This window comes from Platalea leucorodia (genome assembly GCF_965183815.1).
Source record: "Platalea leucorodia genome assembly, chromosome: 4".
NCBI lineage: Eukaryota > Metazoa > Chordata > Aves > Pelecaniformes > Threskiornithidae > Platalea > Platalea leucorodia.
The window spans coordinates 88,248,650-88,268,427 of record NC_138826.1 but is presented as its reverse complement, the minus strand read 5'-3'; the positions used below and the strand labels follow the sequence as shown (position 1 = coordinate 88,268,427).

Sequence of the window (19,778 nt, the reverse complement as noted above, 5' to 3'; positions counted from 1 at the left end):
TCATTAAGTAGCAGTACTTGTCTGCCTAAATTTTAATCTAAGCCCCCCTAATCTTTCCAGTTGCAGGCAAAACTGTAACTATCTTACTTAAAATAGCATATTGATAGTGGTAGCCCAAAAGTGAACCTAGTGTAGTTCTGCCTCCATTGTGAGTTTGGTAACTCTTGACCTGAATATTAATATAACCTCCTTTTAAGATGTATTGATGTGTACGTAGCATTTTCCTTACAAATCAGTGAAATAAAACAAAAGAAATGTATTGATGTATTCTCTGCATTTATAGGAACACATGAAACTTGAGCTTTAAGCATTTTGCATCAGAATCTTTCATTTCCTTATTAAGAACCAGGCTTTATATGGGAAAAACTTTAAACCAGCACGAAAGTAATTAATTACATTTTGTTTCCCCTTTCTTTCTTTAACCTCTTCTTTTTTCCGGTACTTTTTCTCTCTTTGGCTTTTTGTATTCCTTTTTCCTTCTCTTCCCTCCATCTGTAGCTATTTTCCTGCTTTTTTTGTTTGTTTGTTTTGAGCAATAGGTCACTGTGTGCAGAATAGTAGCTAGTAAGTAAGAGTTGAGTACTATTTGAGAAACACCATGTTTGGAAAAACCCATCATTTAAGTGATACCTTTCAAAATAGTTAAAAGGTTGCATATGGAAAGCAAAAAGTCAGAATAGCAAACAAACTAGACTAAAAATCAATCGAAAAGTCCAAAGTTAAAACCAAATAAAAGATGGGAGAAATAATGCCTCTGACACTAAATGAGTCTAGAACAGTCCTTAAACACGTGTTGAATTTAGGAGCAAACAAGTCAAACAAGACCCTTCATCTTAGAGGAAAATCTATTGCCAGTTTCACTGCAGAAATTGAGAGCAAGACCTAATATCAGCATACTGCAAGGCAAGCCGTAGTTTTCCACATCGTTGTGTACAACATTACTCAGTCATGAAGACTTTGGGAGAAATACTAACCATGTCCCAGAAACACAAGGGAAGCTGCCATTTGGGCCTTTTCATGACTGTTGTGACTGGCCTCCCAGAGTTTTCTGAAGGCAGCTGTTTTCTTTAGTGGTTTCTGGAGGTTTTCGAAGCAAATCATTGCTAGATTGTATTTGGAGTCTTTAACATGTCAGTGACAGGCTTGGGTCCTGCATTTCAGGAGCGACGGTAGCGTAATAGCTAGCTTGGCAGGGGGAAAAGAAGAGAAGGAAGAACTAGGTGGGGATGGGAGGGGAGTTATGGCCAGAAAAAAATGCTTGAAAGGTCAGAGTGGGCTGTCTGCTGCTTTTCTTTCCCTTACTTTTTCTTTCCATCGTTGTCTTTCTTGCAAGAGATTCCAGGGTTTAATGGTTGGGAAAGGGGAGAGGAACTCTTCTTTCAAATTCCTTGTTGAACTTTTTGTACTTCTCTGCAAATTACGCCACTTTTCCCTCAGACTTGGGACAATACAGATGAGATTGGGCATGTGTAATGCTTATACTGCCAAATCTGTGTTAAAATCTTACTGTAAAAGTGGTATGGTCAGGCCTTCCTCACTCAAATTTTAGTGATGTAGACAAATAACACTTTGAATTTCATTAAGTTGCTTTAATTTGATTTATATATCTGCATAAACAAGAGCAAGGATATAATTACAGTATGATTTTGGAATTGTATTAGTTTTAAGGAGATATGCAGGAGACAATTTATAGTAAAATATGCTTTAAGATTCTTTTAGAATTGGGGATTGTCTTGAGACAAAGCTTTTTTGATTTTTTTTTTTTTTTTTTTAAAGATTACTTTCTTTAAGTGTCTATTAAGAAATGGATAAACAGAACTGGTATTCTGTCTGTCCCAATAATTAATTGGATCTATATTTTAAGTGACTTAAGTCTTCTATACTTTCAGGAAAAAAACTTTTTTTACTTAAGAGAATTTTGGACATGCTGATGTCTAGGTTAGAGATACTTTAGATTGGCCTGGTATTTTGCTGTATATCAGGAAGAATAGCTATATGTATGTGCAGCATTAATTTAATTACTTCTAGTGTTAAGAGTAATATTTTGAAAGGCTTTGTTTAGCCAAGGTTTTATGTTCCTCTGTTTTTTTTCTTTTTCTCCTCCCTCTCTATGGTATTAGCTTTAAAAGGCCAAATTACTACTCTAAGTCAGAATAAATAACTTTCAATTTTCCATAGGAGCTGAAGTTAAAAGATGAAGAATGTGAAAGGCTTTCTAAAGTGCGAGATCAACTTGGACAGGAATTGGAAGAACTTACAGCTAGTCTGTTTGAGGTTTGTTGGAGTCTTCGATGTGATATACTTAAAGGAAGATGAGCCAGATGTTTTATGTAGAGTCAGTATATTGTATGCTGAATTTTTCTGCAATAACCTTGTAAAGGGATTTGTGTCCTGAAGACCCGGGTGTGTTGATGTAGAGACTTAAGAGCAAGCAGTAGACTTTTCACTTAGATGAAAGAGACCTTGTTGAGCTTGTCAATCTGCCTAGACACAAACCAAAGAAAATAAGGGAAATATATCAGAAAGCTTAAAACTATTTAGGCTTATTTTTCAGCATAACTATTTTGAGACAGCTTCTCTGTCTGACAACAAGGCTATCTAGATAAGAGCTAAATTTGGGGTTGCCATGGTGACTAAATAAAAAAATAACGTAGTTCCAGATGAATGGAGGAAGCAAGTACATAACTTAACCATGCTTTCAGCTTTTGAATTTTGGGTCTGGCAGCATGCTACTCCCACAAACTTGAAAAGAAACATTAATACTGAGTGATGCACCAGGGTGGAACCTGGTTACCAAGTGAGAAGCCTGAACTTTAAGTGGGACCTTTTCATTTGAGAATACGGCAGTAGTGCCAGCAAAGATTGTGCACTTGTATTACCCAGAAAAAAAATCTTAAATCCATACTCGAAGGAGGATCAGTTCTCATTTTATTGTAGGAATATATATATAGGAATGCCTAGAGGCTAAATTGTGATACCCATAACTGTCAGAATAAATTTAATAATCTGGAGATGATTTATATGTTTACCAAATCGTAAGTATTGGTTTTCAGCATATGCATAAAGATACAACATTAGGTATGTTTTAGAAACAGTATTTAAACCAGTGATGTTGTATTGATATAAAAGTGCTATTAAAACCTTGAAAATACTGACATTCAAAAATCAAATTACAAACTGCTCTGTGAGTTGGCAACGCATTGTATTTCATCATCCTGGTCGGGCAAAGTTACTTAAAATATTAAGCAGTTCCTGTATGTAGAGAATAAATGGAAGATTAGAAAGGTACTTTTTAGCATAAATACTTGTGTATGTTGTGGGGAGAGGAAAATGTGGGGCTTTTAACTGTAGAGGAATAAAAATAAAATTATCAGTGAAATTTTATATTAATGACACTTTGTAACTTAGAACAAAGTTATCAATTTGTTAAAGCTATGTTTGACATAGAGTGTATTAGTAATAATTGTTTGAGTTTTAATTATTCAGAACTCCCAGCTGTTGTGGGCATGTCACCTGAATTTTCTTTTGTGATTTGATTTCACTAAGAGGCCCTAACAAAACACAGTGTTGAGGTTTTCTTGATTTTTACACTGTGATCTACAGCCCTTGAATTCACTTTCTGTTCTGAATCCCACTAGTTTCAGTGATCGTATAAGTGGATATGCTGGAGCTTATTTTAATGCATCCCAATGGAGGATCGAGAGTTGTTTTGCCACAGCTGGGTGCATATATTACATGATTACACTGTAATAGCACTGTAATATGCTTTGCTTTCAAAGGTGCATCACTAAGCAGAAACTGCATGGTCAATGTTAAATGTATTTGTACACATTGTATAAATGTGTATGTTCCCATTCCTGCATGTGTCTGTTGTTACTTAAGAGAATTTTACAAACCCATATTATACAGCTGTGTTGTATGCCAGTGGGAGCCAGATCTTTTGGTATGATGATGTATGAACATTTTTGTTTTATTTATATAGCGTCCTGATATGTGCTAGGCGCTTTACAGATATGAGAAGGATCCTATTCCAAGTAATTTAATGGGTGGCCCTGATCTTTCAATCTTTGTTGCCTTCAGTAAGTACCAAGTAAGAACAGTAATTTGATCACAGGTGCAAATTGCTGGATCAGAGCCTAAACAAATACATTATGCAGACAAAAGGCTTAGAGGTATGAGGTAAAAGGATGTTTAAAAAATTCCCAGTCCTTTTACGATTTCTTCTTTATTGGCTTAACCTTATTTCTTTACTTGGGTTGGTTTTTAGTGCTTTTTCTGTTCTACTTAAGAAATGCTTATTAATCCATAAACTATTTTATGCTGTTGCTTTGTCTGTTTTATTGATGGTAAGAATTTAAACTTCATAGTTGTTTGACCGGTTCCTTCATGCAGAAATTTACAATTGACTATAACTGGTTATTCTGGCTAGAAGAAGGGAGAAGTTCTTTTGAATGTGCTACTGTGCTCATGTTGCTTTTGTTGCTACGGGTTGAGTCTTTCTCTTGGGGGTCAAGGAACTTGACTTGCCAGCCACCGAAGCGTGACTGGAGCCTGGCGTCCGTGACAGGTATAGTTCCTGATGGAGGGGGATGGGTAGAGTTGCTGAATTCCTGAATCTGGGCTCAGGACCAAGGAGAAGAAACTTGGTGGGCCAGTGATGAATCCAGATGATAGATTTGTAGGTATTTTTTGGTATGTAACTATTTAATTTCAGATTGTTGCACAACTTACTATTCACAAGTAGTCTCCATGAAGCAAAAGTATGTCCTTAGTTGTTTTCTTTTTTTTTTTGCTTGTTTGTTTTGTTTTGTTTTTAGTGGATCTTGTAAATTTGTGTGAAGCATTTACACTAGCTAAACATTTTTTTTTATAGGAAGCACACAAAATGGTTAAAGAAGCTAACGTCAAACAAGCTGCAGCAGAAAAACAGTTAAAAGAAGCACAGGGAAAGGTGAGTTTTTTCCAACTTGCTTGCTTTGTCTTTTCACATGGTTATAAATCTAAAGTGTGGATCATAAGGATGTAAATAGAGCATTACCTGTATGCAATATTAAAATATATACTAAGTTGTTTTGTGTCGCCTTGACATATTCTTAGCTAACACCTGTGGGCACAGAGCTGGTGTTTCAGCATCAGATCAGATAGCTCGCAAGGTTACTACAGTATGCAATTGCATAGGCACCTGTGTGGCAGTAATATTGGAAGATGAAGTCTTGATTTGAACCAACATAACTGGAAACTTTTTAAAATGATTTAACATATTCATAGCCTAATATGGTGTTACTGTTTTGTTAATGACTTTATTCCTCCCCCCGCAAGATTGATGTCCTCCAGGCTGAAGTAGCAGCATTGAAAACACTAGTACTGTCTACTTCACCGACATCTCCAACTAAGGAGTTTCAGTCTACTGGAAAAACTCCTTTTAAGAAAGGACATGCAAGAAACAAGAGTACAAGCAGTGCTATGGGTGGCAGTCATCAGGACCTTACCATGATGCAGCCAATTGTAAAAGACTGTAAAGAGGTAACAGTACAAAGATTGTCCTCTTTTTGCTGATAAGCTGGCTTTATTGTTTTGTTTTACTCGCAGTATATCTAGTATGTATTAAATCATTAAGGGAAGATGAGATAAGATTTTAAATACTGGAATCAATAATTTAAAGATGGGAATTCAAAAAAAAAAAAAAGAAAAATACAGTATAACTGAATGATAAGTCCTGGTGATTTTTCACAAAGTCCATCACCGAAAGTTCATAAACTTTCATAAATGTCTCATAAACTGTCATAGAAAAGAGGAAGAGTCATTTTATAGATCAATAATGGGTGAAAGAGGCCAAGGAAAAGACAGAATCAATGATTTATTAGAGAACAGGAGGAGAGGTACCACTGGAGTCCCAGAGGGGCCTGTGAGGTTTTTTTTTTTTTTATCTATTCATGTAATTGAAAATGGGGCAATAATGAGGCGACAGGTTGGTGCTCGAGTCCTTGGAATGGTAGTAGCAAAAAGTGACCGAAAAGTTGAGAAGGATTTTATGATACTGAGTGGTTCATAGAACAGCAGATGAAATTCAGAATCAGTAAATAAGAAATGAGGCATCTAGGAAAAAATGCAACTCTAGCACACATGCAGTTGTGGACTTAGAAATAGCTACATTGTGCCGGGAAAAAAAAAAGTAGTGTACTTGTGGATAATTCTCTGAAAACACCATCTCAGTGCTCAGTGATGGTCAAAGACGCACCGAGCCTTAGAAAAGGAATAAATATTCCTTTCAGGAAAGGAATAAATAGCAAAAGAAAAAGAACTACGCTGCTGTATACACATGTAGTAGATGCGTGTGTCTATGCATGCAGCTATGATACCTTCATCTCAGAAAGGACGTAATGAAAATACGAGGAAGTGTGACATAGGTGGTCAAACCTATGGAAGTATTTGTACGTAGAGAGACACTTGAGGCAGAACAAAAATCAATACAATCACAAGCGACGTGGGGAAGATGAATGGCGAACAAATATTAGTGATTTCTTGTAATAAGAAAACTCTGGAAGCTAAAAGGAAGATAATTTTCAGTCGGTACATAATGAAACTTTACAAGTCGTTGTCACGAGGTAGCGAGATTAAAAATATAAATGTGTTCAAAATGTAGTCATGCAAAGTGACAAAAGAGAAGATAGATATGACATTTGGCTTAGGAAGCTGCTTTAACTACAGATTGCTAGGAGTTGGGAGGCTGTAAAATGAAGGCACATCGCTGTCTTTCCTCACGTACTGCTCTCTACCAGCTCTGTGACTGCTGGCCACTGTCAGAGGGGTAACAGGCTAACTGGAACTTTAATGTGGTTCACAGTGGCCATTTTTATACTTTGTTTTGCCAGTGATCATTAAGTGCATTTATACTATACACCTTTTTACTATAAATCTAGAAAATAAAGGCATTTTCCAGTTTCTGTTTCATACTTGGGCTTAAAAAAAAAAGCTTTACATCCTGCCTGCCCACTTTCAGTGGTGTCCAGGATGTTTTACTTATTAAAATTGAATCCTTGTTGCTCTTCAGAAAGATGCAAATGAAAGGGGAGAGCTGGGATGGAATCCAGTTACTTTGTAAGCATCACACTGAGGTCATGACTCAGTGAAATTTTTAAGTATCGGGCAAGAGCGGGAGAGGGGAGAAATCTGTTTTGCCTCAATTTCTTGGGGAGAGAAAGTGGTGAATATGAAGGACATGCTGCAGAAGGTTATCTGCCTGACATTTTTCTTTAGTTCAGTCTCCTTTCTGTTGGCTGCATAAGGAGACACTTCGAGGCTGATCAAGGCTACTCAAAACAGGTGACTGTTTCTTCCAGTGACAGCCCAGGGAATCAGTAAGAAACACACGGATTCTCCACCCACTGGGACTTGAGTCTTTCTGTCTCTCTTCTGAGCAGGAATATTTAATGGAGTGCGCCATGGGGTGAAGAAAGCAAGACTGCCTCTGGCAAGGTGGTTAGGATATTGTTTTAAGCGGGGGAGACATGCCTTCCCTACTGCTTTCGTTAACCAATGCTCTGTGGTTTTGTTTACTTTTTTTGTTTATTGTTGGTCTAAGGTACATGTTCTTGCATTTCTGGGAGCTGGGTCTGAAACCCTAGTTCTGCCCCCTTGCTGAATGTTCTTGCCACTGAGTTAGGTTACCCTTTGCATGTCGTTCTTCTGATTTTGAGTGACTCAGCTTCAAAAGCGGGGCTGAGATTACCCTTGCTCAGGGGTATCTAGTGGCCTTGTGGTGTGGGAAATATAGCTTTGGACCCTTAGAGGGAGTCTGCCACCCAGAGATGTGCATTTTGAGATGCTGGATGGAGCTGGGTGTAAATACATGTCAACTCTCAGGTTTCTTTGTGGAACGCAGACAGAGTTAGAGTGGCTGGCTGTCTACCCTAAATTGCAGTGGACCAGAAAGGTGCCAACATCCCAGAGAAATACTTCTTAGCATGTGGGAGTAACCTCTAGGATAAGTAGACATGTCTAATTTAGGTATTAACAGGATTTAGGCAAGCTAGGCAGCTGCCTGGATCTTAGGCAGGCAGGTAGCATCCACTCAGCGTAAATGCTGATAAACGCATCAGCGTCGTTCAAAGAGCTGACATGTTTCTCTGATGTTGGATTTTACTGTAAAATGAAAGCATTAAAAATTTAACTGTAATTGTGATTACAAATGGCTGTATATTTAATTGCAGGTAATCAAAACTTTGATCTAGTGAAAGCGCAAATAAAGGTGGGGGGAGATACACGTAGCACACAGTGTAGACTGGAAAGGAAGAGCATCAAGCTGCATTCACTGAGCAGTTTTTTCAAGGCAGCTTCTTTATAAATTGCAGGTTTGGGTGAAATTGAGTTAAATCTGGAAAATAACTGAGTTAATAAGAAATGCATCTTAATTTTTAGAATCACATAGTGCAAATCAAAACCGGCTTTTTTCTGCTGATATCTCTTGATTGTATTCATTTTAAAGCCAGACCTGAGATGGGTTTTAAGGTGTGGGAAGTGTTCCTTTAGGGAGCAAGTTACACCTATTGAATTTCATTTATACAATGAGGTTGGTGGCTTAGCAACCAGAACATTTATGGACTAGCTTAATTAAGATGGTTGTTCTTGATTGTACCTGAGTGTAAGGCAAGTAGCTCTAATGGAAAACAAATTTGCCAGTCTAATTTTTGTAGGTTCTTTTTCAAGAAAAAAAAAATAACAAAAGAACTCCCCAAAAATATATATAAAAGAATGGCAAAGTACTGGGAGCTCAGAGAAGGGGTAATGCATGGGGAAACAACAAAAGACTGAAAGAAGTTGGTTCAAAGCAGTGTACTGATCTTTTTAATAGGATTAAAAATAAATTATTTTAATTTTTAGCATACGTTATTTTCCCTTTTTCATTATCTCATCTATATTACTTATTTTTAATATTACAGAATTTTAAAATCATATCCTGGCTTATCTTTGGCCTGCAGCATACATCCCTTCCTGTAGCTTTAGGTTTGGGTTTTAGGAGTATAGGTCTGCTATAGTACAAGAAAGGGATTTTACAGCCAGTTGGAGGGGAAAGGTGCTGAAGTCTGTGTCAGCAGAATGTCAAAACCAGTCTGAGGATGGTGTTGCATCTGAGGAGCAAGATGGTGTTGCATATCCCGTTGCGGAACTGGCATATTAGTCTTTTACATTGGATTAGGAGCATGCATCGGAAGCACTCATCCCCGCTCTGCTTGATTCGTGTCTTGGAGCAGCATCAGTGCCTGTGAACAGGATCCTTCTCAAGTAACACTAAACCAGATGATGTGCTCTGGGAGTACCTCACTGTGCTCCAGCTGTTAGTGGGTAGCCTGCCCATGGGACACGCTGTCCCACAACACAAACGTGGATTTTAATAGCGACCTAGTACCAGTCTCCTGAACACCAGACTCGATAGGTGCCTTCTCGCTGCTAAACTGATCTCAACGTGGCAATGACAAAACAAGGTGTTTTCAAAGCAGATAAAACCATCTCTTCCTAACGCAGAGCGTGCTTACTCCTAGCATGATTTAATGGATTGTTTTAGTATTTTTCCATTGACTAGAGGAGCTGTGGGGGAGCAGGCTCATAAATCATGCCCAGTGAATATTCTTGCCTTCCTCTTGTAGCACGGTGTAGGAGAGAGTTTGAGAATAAAGATGAAAAATGAAAAAAAAAAAAGTATAGTTTTAATTGATTTGTATATTGAGTTCCTGTTTTCCTGTGTTAGTGTATTTAGTGTGTTAGATGTCTATTTTCTTTTAGTGGTCGGATAGCAGTGTGTTACATTCAGATGCAGGGTGAATGTGTAAGATGTCTGGGATTGCAGTTGTTTTCTTTAGGTTTCTCTACTTTTCTGTGACTCGCAGAAATGGAGGTGGAGTAAAATACTGTAATGAAGATGCAGCAAGAAGAAAATGATTTTTTGGCTTTTTTTTCTGTTAAACAATAGTTAAGTTTTTCAAAGCTATCCTGGAAGTTTATAAAATGGGGGAGAGGTAGTTAGCTTGTCCCTGGTGTTGTAGTGACCAGTGAATGCATTACCTCTGTGTCTTGAAAATGATATGTTTTGATTTGCTTATATTTACAGTCTTAGGAAAGTGAATTTAAGAAGGTGTTCATAGTTGGGGCACGATAGCATTTTTTCACAGTGCGATGGAAAGCATTTAGTTTTAATGCTCATTACTTACCTGTGGATAGTTGCAAATGATAGACACTAGTGTGATAATTGCAGTACTAAAATATGTGAATCTTTGTGTGTGTTCTAGGCTGACCTATCTTTGTACAATGAATTCAGATCTTGGAAGGATGAGCCTACTATGGACAGAACGTGTCCTTTCTTGGACAAAATTTATCGGGAAGATATTTTTCCATGTTTAACCTTCTCAAAAAGTGAGGTAATGGAAATAGGCTAAATGTGGTCACTGACTTTTTTCCCTTAAATATGTTACATGAAGCCAATAGACCATAATAAAAATGTTTTCATGTGAAGTTTAACCATTTTTGTTTCATTAGAGTGTGACATTTTACAGTGAAGTGCTGAAGTTTAGTCTGGAGTATTGAAATGATCATTTTTCCTTCACTATTTCATTTATGGTATTCCAGATACGGCCTTTTTAGGTCTGCTCCTTCAGATGTTACTCCTATCTGGCAGAATCTGATGGTTGTAGAAATGGATGGTGTTTTTTTTCCTGATACTTCAAAGATATGGTTTTATAGAAATAGTGCCCTGTCACTGTCTCTTGTTTATGTAGGGGGCAGTAGAGACCAATATATTTAATTTTGTGGACTAGTTTTCTCTCATATCAATCAGAGCAGGCTGCAAGCACAGTTCTGGGTGTTTTCTTGAAGAGAGGTTTGAGTTACAAGAATTAGACTTGGGGATTTGATGTGATTCAACAGGGGCAGTTTGGGAATATGGTTTTAGATAAAACAAATTGCGAGTTGTGTGTGTTTGTTTTTTGGTTTTTTTTTTTTTTTTTCCTTGTGTTATTCCCACTCTCAGAGGAAAGACTGGAGTTTTACCCATCCTGGAAATAATGTGGAACTGATTCCAGCTCTAACTGCTTTACTTAGTTTTTGTTCTTAAGCAGCATTTAGAGACTGTAGTTGGGATATCAGTCTCTAGGGGAAAGTGACCATATTCTTAGATCTTTATTAAAATAAGAATAACAAATTTTAAAGCCCTCAGACTTTATATTCCCCCCCCCATGGAAAATGCTGTATTTTCTTCATAATGTTTATCTGTTGTTTTTGTGTGGTGTTATGTTCTTTTCCCATGCTTTTCATCTGCTGTTACTTGCTGGCCATAAGCACCCACGATCTTTTAGTTAATGGTATACCGGTTCATTATGGTTGGTGTACGGCATCATATGAACCTCTGCCACTAAAAAGTTTACTTGGTTACTATGGGAATTACATTGCTTCTGCCGTATATGTAAGTAGGCCATCCTGTTGTCTTTCCCAGCAACTTCATTTTGTTTTTTTTTTTTTTTTTCTGTTTCAGTGGTGATATAATTACTGTAGATTTGTATTTCCTCTTAAGGAAAGAATGAGGCTTCTAGCACTTGCCAGTTATATCCGTTATTGTTTCCAGATGCTATGCATAGTCACCAACTTCTGTTTTCACTTGAATATTGATAAACTAATGTGCAGTTAAACCAAACAATAAACTACTATTGTGTTTTTGAATAATTGGAAATGCAGTTATCTGAATGGCTGAAGTATTACATTAATGCTCAGTAGCCTCCTGTGTATATGTGTAGTGTTTTGCTTTTGGGAGATGGCAGAGAAAGAGTATTTCATATTAACTACTTTAATAGTAACATTCTCTTTTTAAAATATACAAAGTACAGTAGAAAAATACCTTTATTACTCAGTAGGAAGGAACCTTGGCACACAATTATTTCACTAATAACATAAATTGCACCTTCTTTTAAATCAAGTAATGGCTATTACTTGTCCATACTTAAACAGTAGTCTTGGGCAAGTGATGAGTCCAGTCAAGCAAAATGAACGTATTTCTAGTGTCTTATGATTGTGTGTTTATAAACAATTCACATAAAAAGCCTGAGCAAAGTTGCGCTTTGTTTCATGAAGATGTTTTAACTAGACTAGTGTTTGAAAGTTGCAACTGGCTTTTCTATGTATTATGTTGGCTTTTCTATATATTGTTCAGTCTTACTTGTTTGAACACCTTTCTAAAGCTATCTTTGGCTGAAAACCAGTGACATAATATTTACTTGTTTTTTGCAAGATTAAGGAATCATGCTGCATCATTTTGTGTTTCTATAGAACAGAATAAAATTAGAGCTTTTTTTTTTTTGCAATAAACAAAGTTTGTGCCGTGTCCAGTCTCTGACAAGCACACTGCATATACAAATGTATGTGCTACTTGGGCTTATGAGGAATGACTGAAAGTACAGTTAGCATTTTAAACATGCTCGACTACATTCCTGGCTGTAAAGGCAGTTATCTTGCCTCAGGGAGGGCAGGGTTATTTGGAGGGCAGAATTTAAACAGGAGCCTGGAAATGGGACCTCTTGCTCACAATGAAAGCAAAATATCATTTGTAATTGAATATCTGTTTGGTGACTTGATTTTTTTTTTTTTTTAGTGTTCCTAACATTACAGAAGAAATATGTCACTGCTTTGAGGCAATGGGTAACGCAGAGCTGTTTTTAACTGCTTTCTAAATTTCTCTTGCAGTTGGCCTCAGCTGTTCTGGAAGCTGTTGAAAACAACACTCTGAGCATTGAACCTGTTGGCTTGCAACCTGTTCGATTTGTGAAAGCTTCTGCAGTTGAATGTGGGGGACCAAAGTATGTTAAGCTAACAGACAGAGGGGGAATCTTGACTCATTTGAGATAACTCTTGGATTGAGAAAACTGCTGTCAACTGATCACCTCAGTCAAATTTGTGTATTTTAAACATTATGCCCTAAATTCTAAGACTTCAAGATTGCTGTTACAAAATTTTATGGGGAAAGTAAGCAACGAAGAAATTAAACTTCAAAAAAGACTAATTTAGAACAAACCTTTAAGACAAATTCCCTTTTTAGAAGAGCTGTTTATTTCACTTATGATGCATTGATTGCAAAAGTAACATTCACTTTTTTGGAGAAGTCCATCCTGGTACTTAAAACAGATGCTTTTGAACTAGGGCCTATCACCCGGAAGGCCTCATGAAAGAAATAGGTATTGAAGTAGTATAGGCTGAATATCAGGCATCTGGACTATTTGTGGCATAAGAAATTTAGGACATACATAGCACGCTGACAAAGGTAGCTGAAGGATTTGAGAGGAAATATATAGACTAAATCTTCTGAATTTGAGCAGAAGGAATGTAATGAAGCAGGAATGAAGGTAAAGGTGAGTTTGGACCTAAAGCAGGAAGTATGCTTGAATGACAGGAACGTTATTTTAGAAATTTTGGAATGGTCCTAGAGGAATCGGAAGCAAGACTTCTTGTCAAGTACTGATATAGACATTAGAGTTAGGTGGGAGGGACTTGCCTGAGGCACTGGGGCTTTGATGGATGTGGAGGAGAAGGAAGGGATTTGTAGTGTGCTTTAGAGTATGTCAGGGTTAAGCAAGCAAGGTCAGTGTTAATTTGGAGCCTTCCAAATCTTGAGAAAGCCTTGACTTTTTTGTTGGAGATCTTTTGGACAAGTTGACAATTTTCTCTGTGATACTTTTTTTGACAGAGCTCAATTTTCTGACAGAAAGCTTGCATCAAAATGTTTTCATCTGGCTCTTAAGATATTTTTTTTTTTATTTCTCATTGCTGTTGGTTTTTAGTTCTTGTTTTTCCTCTGTTTTTAAGTAGAAGAGAAAATACATTTAACATATTTAAAAATTTTTTACTTTCTCTTTAAAGAAGCTATATAAAATGGAAATTGTGTTTTATGACTTAGTATTTGATCCTTTCTAGCCTACAAAATTCAGGCATTCATATATTCTTCAGTTTACTTCTGTCACCAGAAAACACACTCTTTGAGCTGTAACAGCCCCTCATCAGAAGGGCCCACCACCAATAATGGAGCTACTCAAGGGGTGGTGATTTCAAGTCCAAGGTTACACCACTGTGAGCTGCGTTCCGTGAATGCAATAGAGAATCTGGACAGCCAGAAGCTACTGAAACAAGTCATGTGTCATTAACGAGCAATTGGCAAATTGATTTAAAATTATTGTGGTTCAAGCAACTTCCCTGCGTCTTGACATGATGAAATATTTACTTGGAAACGGGAGACTCGATGGCATCATTCAGAAGTTTCATGAGATTTTTAACCTGTTTTCTCCAGTGTAAGATAAATTTTTATTTAGAACTCATGTAATCCTTAAATAGTTGGCTAGCTATAGATTAATGCTTTGTGATGACTATGCACAAATTGTAATTTAGTTACTTTAGATGTATTAGAAGGCCAGGCGTACTCCTTTCTCCCTTTTCCCGCTGTCAGGTAGCAACAAAACGCAATATACAGTATTTAAGTGTAATTTGACAGCAAATGTGCTTTGCCTTATATATGATTACTGGCACTGAATGGGAAACAGGTGTTCCAGTTTTCACTGAATTCAGTTTCATTTTTTATTTTTATATGGTGCAAAGCCCTATTTTTATTGAAACAGTGTTCTTAAATAGGTAACAAAATATAGACAAACTGTAAATAAATAATAACAAAACCAAAAGTAATGTTTTTAAAGGAATTATTTTATTGTACAGGTGCCTGGGGGATGGGGAACAGGCGCATAGAATAGCAGGTAATAGCCCAACAGCAAAATAAGGAGTGGAGGGCAGAGAGCTGGGATAATAGTGAAGAAAGGTTCTTGGTATACAGAAGTTATTGAATGGTGCCTGTGATGGTGTGTATTAAGTGCTGCCTTAACGAAAGACAGCTGGGTTTCCCCACAGGATTCGAATAATTGTCCCCATGGGGAACAAAGCGCTAAGCTGCATGTGTGCCATACAGCGCAGAACTGAGTCATTAGCAGTAACCATCATGCCAGTATTTAACCTGGTGTGATAGAAGATAACATATAGAAAGTAATTGTATAGCCAGAAGGAAAAAAGGGCTTTATTTTCCTAGCATTCAAAGTCTGTCTGTCTTCTCACAAAAGCTTGATTGTAACTGCGATCAGTTTGCTTCAGCTACTGTAGGATTTCTTGGATCAATGGACTGCTGTCAGTCCTCATAAATTGCTATGGAAAATCATATGCGCTCTTCGGTTTTCTCCTGTCTTACATGGTTCTGTGGACCAGCCGCAGGCTATTTAAAAGGGCCTCTGAGCCACTGTTTAGAACCACAGAAGCTTAGTAATTTTTGTTTCAGTTTTGAAAGGCTGCTTGTTCTTAGACTCCCTAATTTTGTGAGGTAGAAATGGAAGGGAGAAGAGCCAGCAGCTTTTAAAATCAATGAAACAGTGGATGCCATGACAACCCAGTTCATATGAGATGCTGCAATACAGAAAATTCCAAATTGAAAATCAAATTCCCATTTTATTTACATTTATTAAGATTGTGTTAATAGCAGTTTCTTCAAGAGATTCAAACCTTCTTTTTCTAAAGAATGTTGGAGGAATTTTTTTAAAATTCTTTGCCTTTTCCTGAATTGTTTTTTTTTTTTTGGGAAGAATTTGTGGTGGCTACTGACCTTTCCTTGTTCTTAAATAAGACATACTTGCAATACACCAGAACTAGTAAATATGTTTATTTTACTATTGCTTTTTGTAATGGTAATGGAAAGAATTATTGCCAGACAGCCTATTTCCCTTTGCCTCAAGTTATTTTATACTGAATATAAAACATTATTTCAGTTTGGGCATAAATGCAAAGCTGGTCTTAGAACACATCTGAGAGAGGCTTCAGAGAATTGACTGCTGTTCTGTTGGGCTGATATTTTTTATGGTGAAATGCAACATCAAGCAGAATTTTTTAAAAATCTGTTTAAATGTTGGCATTAACTGATAATTTAAACAATATTTATTTCACATATGAAGAGTTAATTAAAGAAATCCCACCATTCCAGAGTTGTCAAGCCAGCTTGAATTAGTGAATATGGAAGTACATGACCAGAGCTGAAGAAAGTTTTAAAAATCAGAGATGCATCACGATGTACTGGTATTGAAACAAAATTAGTCCTTGTGGAATTAAAATAATTGACAACATAATGTAATAATTGCAACTTGTAAAATGAAGGCAGAGACTCTGGTATCTGTGCCAATATGAAGCAATTACATTAACACCTTAAACGCATGCAGGTGTTCAGACATTAATGTCAAATTTGTTTATTAAATCATGCAAACTTTATATTTTGTAGGAAATGTGCTCTCAGTGGACAAAGTAAGTCATGCAAGCATAGAATCAAATTAGGAGATTCAAGCAGTTATTACTACATTTCTCCTTTCTGTCGTTACAGGGTAAGTAGATTTACTGTGATTTCATTTTGAGTAGTAGTAATTTAGTTTATTTTTCCATACCATTATACAAAATGATATTAACCACCATTCTTTTTATATGGGTTCAGATCACTTCTGTGTGTAACTTCTTTACATATATTCGATACATCCAGCAAGGACTGTTGAAGCAGCAAGATGGTGAGTAGGAAATTGTATTTGTCATATATAAATAGAAATTTACATAGTGCATGTGCCTAAAACTTGGTATCTGTGCACAATAGCAGTGACCTGACATTACAGGAAAGCTATCTGCTAGTAGTCATTGTTGTAATTACCAGAATTTGGTGATATCCCACTGTCCAATAAAGGTGTTTATTTTGTGGTTTTTTTTTTTTAAGAACAACAAATTTAAAAGAAGTGATTTTTAGTCCATCTAAAAATCCCTTATGTTATTCAGTAAGAAATGTTATGAAAAATTCTTTAACGAGGGGGATTTGTCATGTTTTTTCAACACAGTATTAAAAAATCAAGGCTCTTTCACAGAATATGGAGATCTTTTAGACCAAAAAAACTTCAGTTTGGTTTGATCTGGGCTATTTTTTCTTCTTTCACTTGGTGTTTTGGTGCATCATCTTATTTGGTGCATTGAGAATTGAGACTGTCTTTCAGGGAGAACTGGCAAGGATGACAATATTTTGGGTTAAATTGTAAAAAAAATAGACAGGAAACCATACTGTAATCACTCATCTGAGTGCAGCTGAGAAATGAGGTCTTGGTCATTGCTGTGGCATAGCGAAGTCTCTTGATTAGGGCTCTGGTTATAAATGTATCTGACAATGTAAGGCTTGATTACCCCCCACCCCAAAAGGAAATGTGTTTTTTACTGCCATTGCTTCAGGCTGTTTTGGGTTTTTTTTCTGCCCACCAGAGTTACCCGGTCACTTTGTTCCTGTCAGAATAGCATATTCAACAACTGCCTATTTAAACTCTGCGCAGTAATTCAGAAATTTGCTTAACTATGCTATTCAGTTTCAGTATGTCCATATAAAAGAAGATCGTTACGAAAATGTACGCACTGTACACCTAGTTACTTAATTCTGGAATTTAAAAATATATACCATGTTGGAGTTGTAGTTGTTGGTCTTCATTTGCAAGACTATTTTACCTGTTTATCATTATAAAAGGAAATTATGATGATTTGATTGTGTTTAAACTGTACACAATTGATTTAATTGTATTTCCTGTCCAGGTCAAAGAATATTGCTCAACAGCCTTCAGTTCAAGGTTTTTTTTGAAACAGACCATATCCCTTAGGCTCTTGGATTTGCTAAGCACAGTAGAAAAAGTGTCATTAGCCCTGTGTCAATATTTAATTAAAATTTCACTTTAATTTTTTTTTTTTTTAGTTCAGTAGCATTTTTGAACGTAGAGTAGAACAGCTTTGTAATCTTTATGGATGCCTGTGCTTTTCATTCTTCCAGTCTTCGAGTCTGGGGGGGATTGGCTTCATACAGAATTTGGCTAGAATTAGCCCCACTTTGATCTACTTCATCTGTAGTCATCTCTTCTGATGTTTCCCAATTTCAAGAGCTCAGTATTTTAGCTACACCCAAATCTTTTGTTTCCATTTCTAACCTGAAGTATTCCTGAGGTGATAAATAGACTGTTCCTTACACAAAATAATGCTGTTAACTTTCCCTGTCAAAGGGAATTATTTTCATGGAATTCACCAGAAATTCATCTATTTCATACACTAAATTATGTTTAATAAAACCTTCCAATGGTGGTAAATTTTACTGATTTACTAGCATTGCAGAACACCTTGAAAATGTTATTTAAGTTTTAATTTGGTTTATAGTTAAAAGGCTTTTACTTTGACCAAAAGGATCTATATAGTTTCAACTAAAAATTGTTTACTTTGCTATTGAGATAAAGAAATTAAGTTAATATTTTTTCCATCAAATAATGAAATATTTTCAGCATTACCAGAATTATTTATTCTTCACAAGAAGTTTTGAAAAAAACTTCAGTTTGGTGTTTCAGCTCAGTTGTCATCTTTACCATTAAAAACATAGCATTTGCATTTGTAGCTGTATATAAATATTTCAACAATACCTTTAAACAATGTAGGCACTCATGGTAATTGTCTGCATAACGCATTGCATCTATTTCTACTCAAGCACCATATAATTTTTGAGGCAGAGGTCACTTACAAAAGTGGGGTTTTGAAATATGGTAGGGAAGACCTTGTACTCGTTGCTCAGGTTAATAATCTTTGTAGCCATTCTACATCATGATCTTGACCGCATGGAAATTTTTGTCTTGAATAATTATATACTCAATAATTTTGTTTTGTATTGCTGTGGCTTCTGGAAGCTTACGGTAGGCACTAAGCTCATCAAGTTTAGTAAAATACAGATGAAATTAAAACAAAGGTCTTTTTCCTCCCCAATTTATTGTTGCTGGCAGACTACTGGTAGAAAGACGAGGGAGGAAGAAAGATTACAAATGGAAAAATTATAACAAAATTACAGGTTCTGTGATGAAACAATTTCTTATCCAACAAGTTCTACTTCTTTCTTCTTGTAGTCTTTTGATTTTACAGAAAATGAGTCAAGGGGCAAGGCAATTAAAATGAGAAACTGCAAGTAATCGAAGCTGACGAGTACCGATGTATCTTTGTTCTCCCATTTAAAAAAAATAATCTAAAATTTGGGGACCATCATTTAGAATTTTTAAAATAAGCGCTTTAACAGATTTTGTCACAACTAAGCAGAAATAGTCCTCACACATATTAATTCTGGTTTTACTAGGTGTTTGTTACTTCTGAAGTTCTCCTAAACTGACATACAGTGAGGCAGCCTGTATATATCAGTTGAAATAAAATATGAATTCAGTATGTTTAATGATATTTCTGTCTTTTTTTTAGTGGATCAGATGTTCTGGGAAGTTATGCAGCTGAGAAGAGAGATGTCACTAGCAAAACTTGGCTATTACAAGGAAGAGCTCTAAATCTTTTTACTCTTGCGCATGCATGAACTTCATTGAATATACATAACTAAAATTGCTGAATCTTTTTTTTTGTCACTTGATATTTATTTCCACAAAGTGGGTCCAAGATCTTCTCCTTTTGCAGATTGCACTAAGAAGTACTGTGATTGTTTTAAACTGACCTATGCTGTATATGCGTACGTATAATACTTAGTTGAACAAATGTGGTAAGCATTTGCAGGTGTATTAGTGATTGTAATTTACATTTAAAAACAAAACTTCTGATTAAAGTGTTAGTCTGAAGCAGTGTCTGTCTTCTCTTCTTTGTGATGCAGAACGATGTGAACCTCCCTGATAAGTCATTTCGAAATGTAAAAC

At 36.3% G+C, this 19,778-nt stretch overlaps 1 protein-coding gene across 1 annotated transcript in view; it reads left to right on the top strand.

The window, feature by feature from the left end:
• Positions 1-19,493, top strand: part of RAB3IP (RAB3A interacting protein) — a 34,204-nt gene extending 14,711 nt beyond the window's left edge. The window contains exons 4-11 of the mRNA XM_082309739.1: positions 2,179-2,274; positions 4,874-4,951; positions 5,320-5,523; positions 10,284-10,412; positions 12,724-12,836; positions 16,331-16,430; positions 16,538-16,607; positions 19,339-19,493. Coding sequence (XP_082165865.1) covers positions 2,179-2,274; positions 4,874-4,951; positions 5,320-5,523; positions 10,284-10,412; positions 12,724-12,836; positions 16,331-16,430; positions 16,538-16,607; positions 19,339-19,421 — 873 coding nt within the window. The 3' untranslated portion in view covers positions 19,422-19,493. The remainder of the gene's footprint in view (positions 1-2,178; positions 2,275-4,873; positions 4,952-5,319; positions 5,524-10,283; positions 10,413-12,723; positions 12,837-16,330; positions 16,431-16,537; positions 16,608-19,338) is intronic.
• Positions 19,494-19,778: the final 285 nt, after the last annotated feature.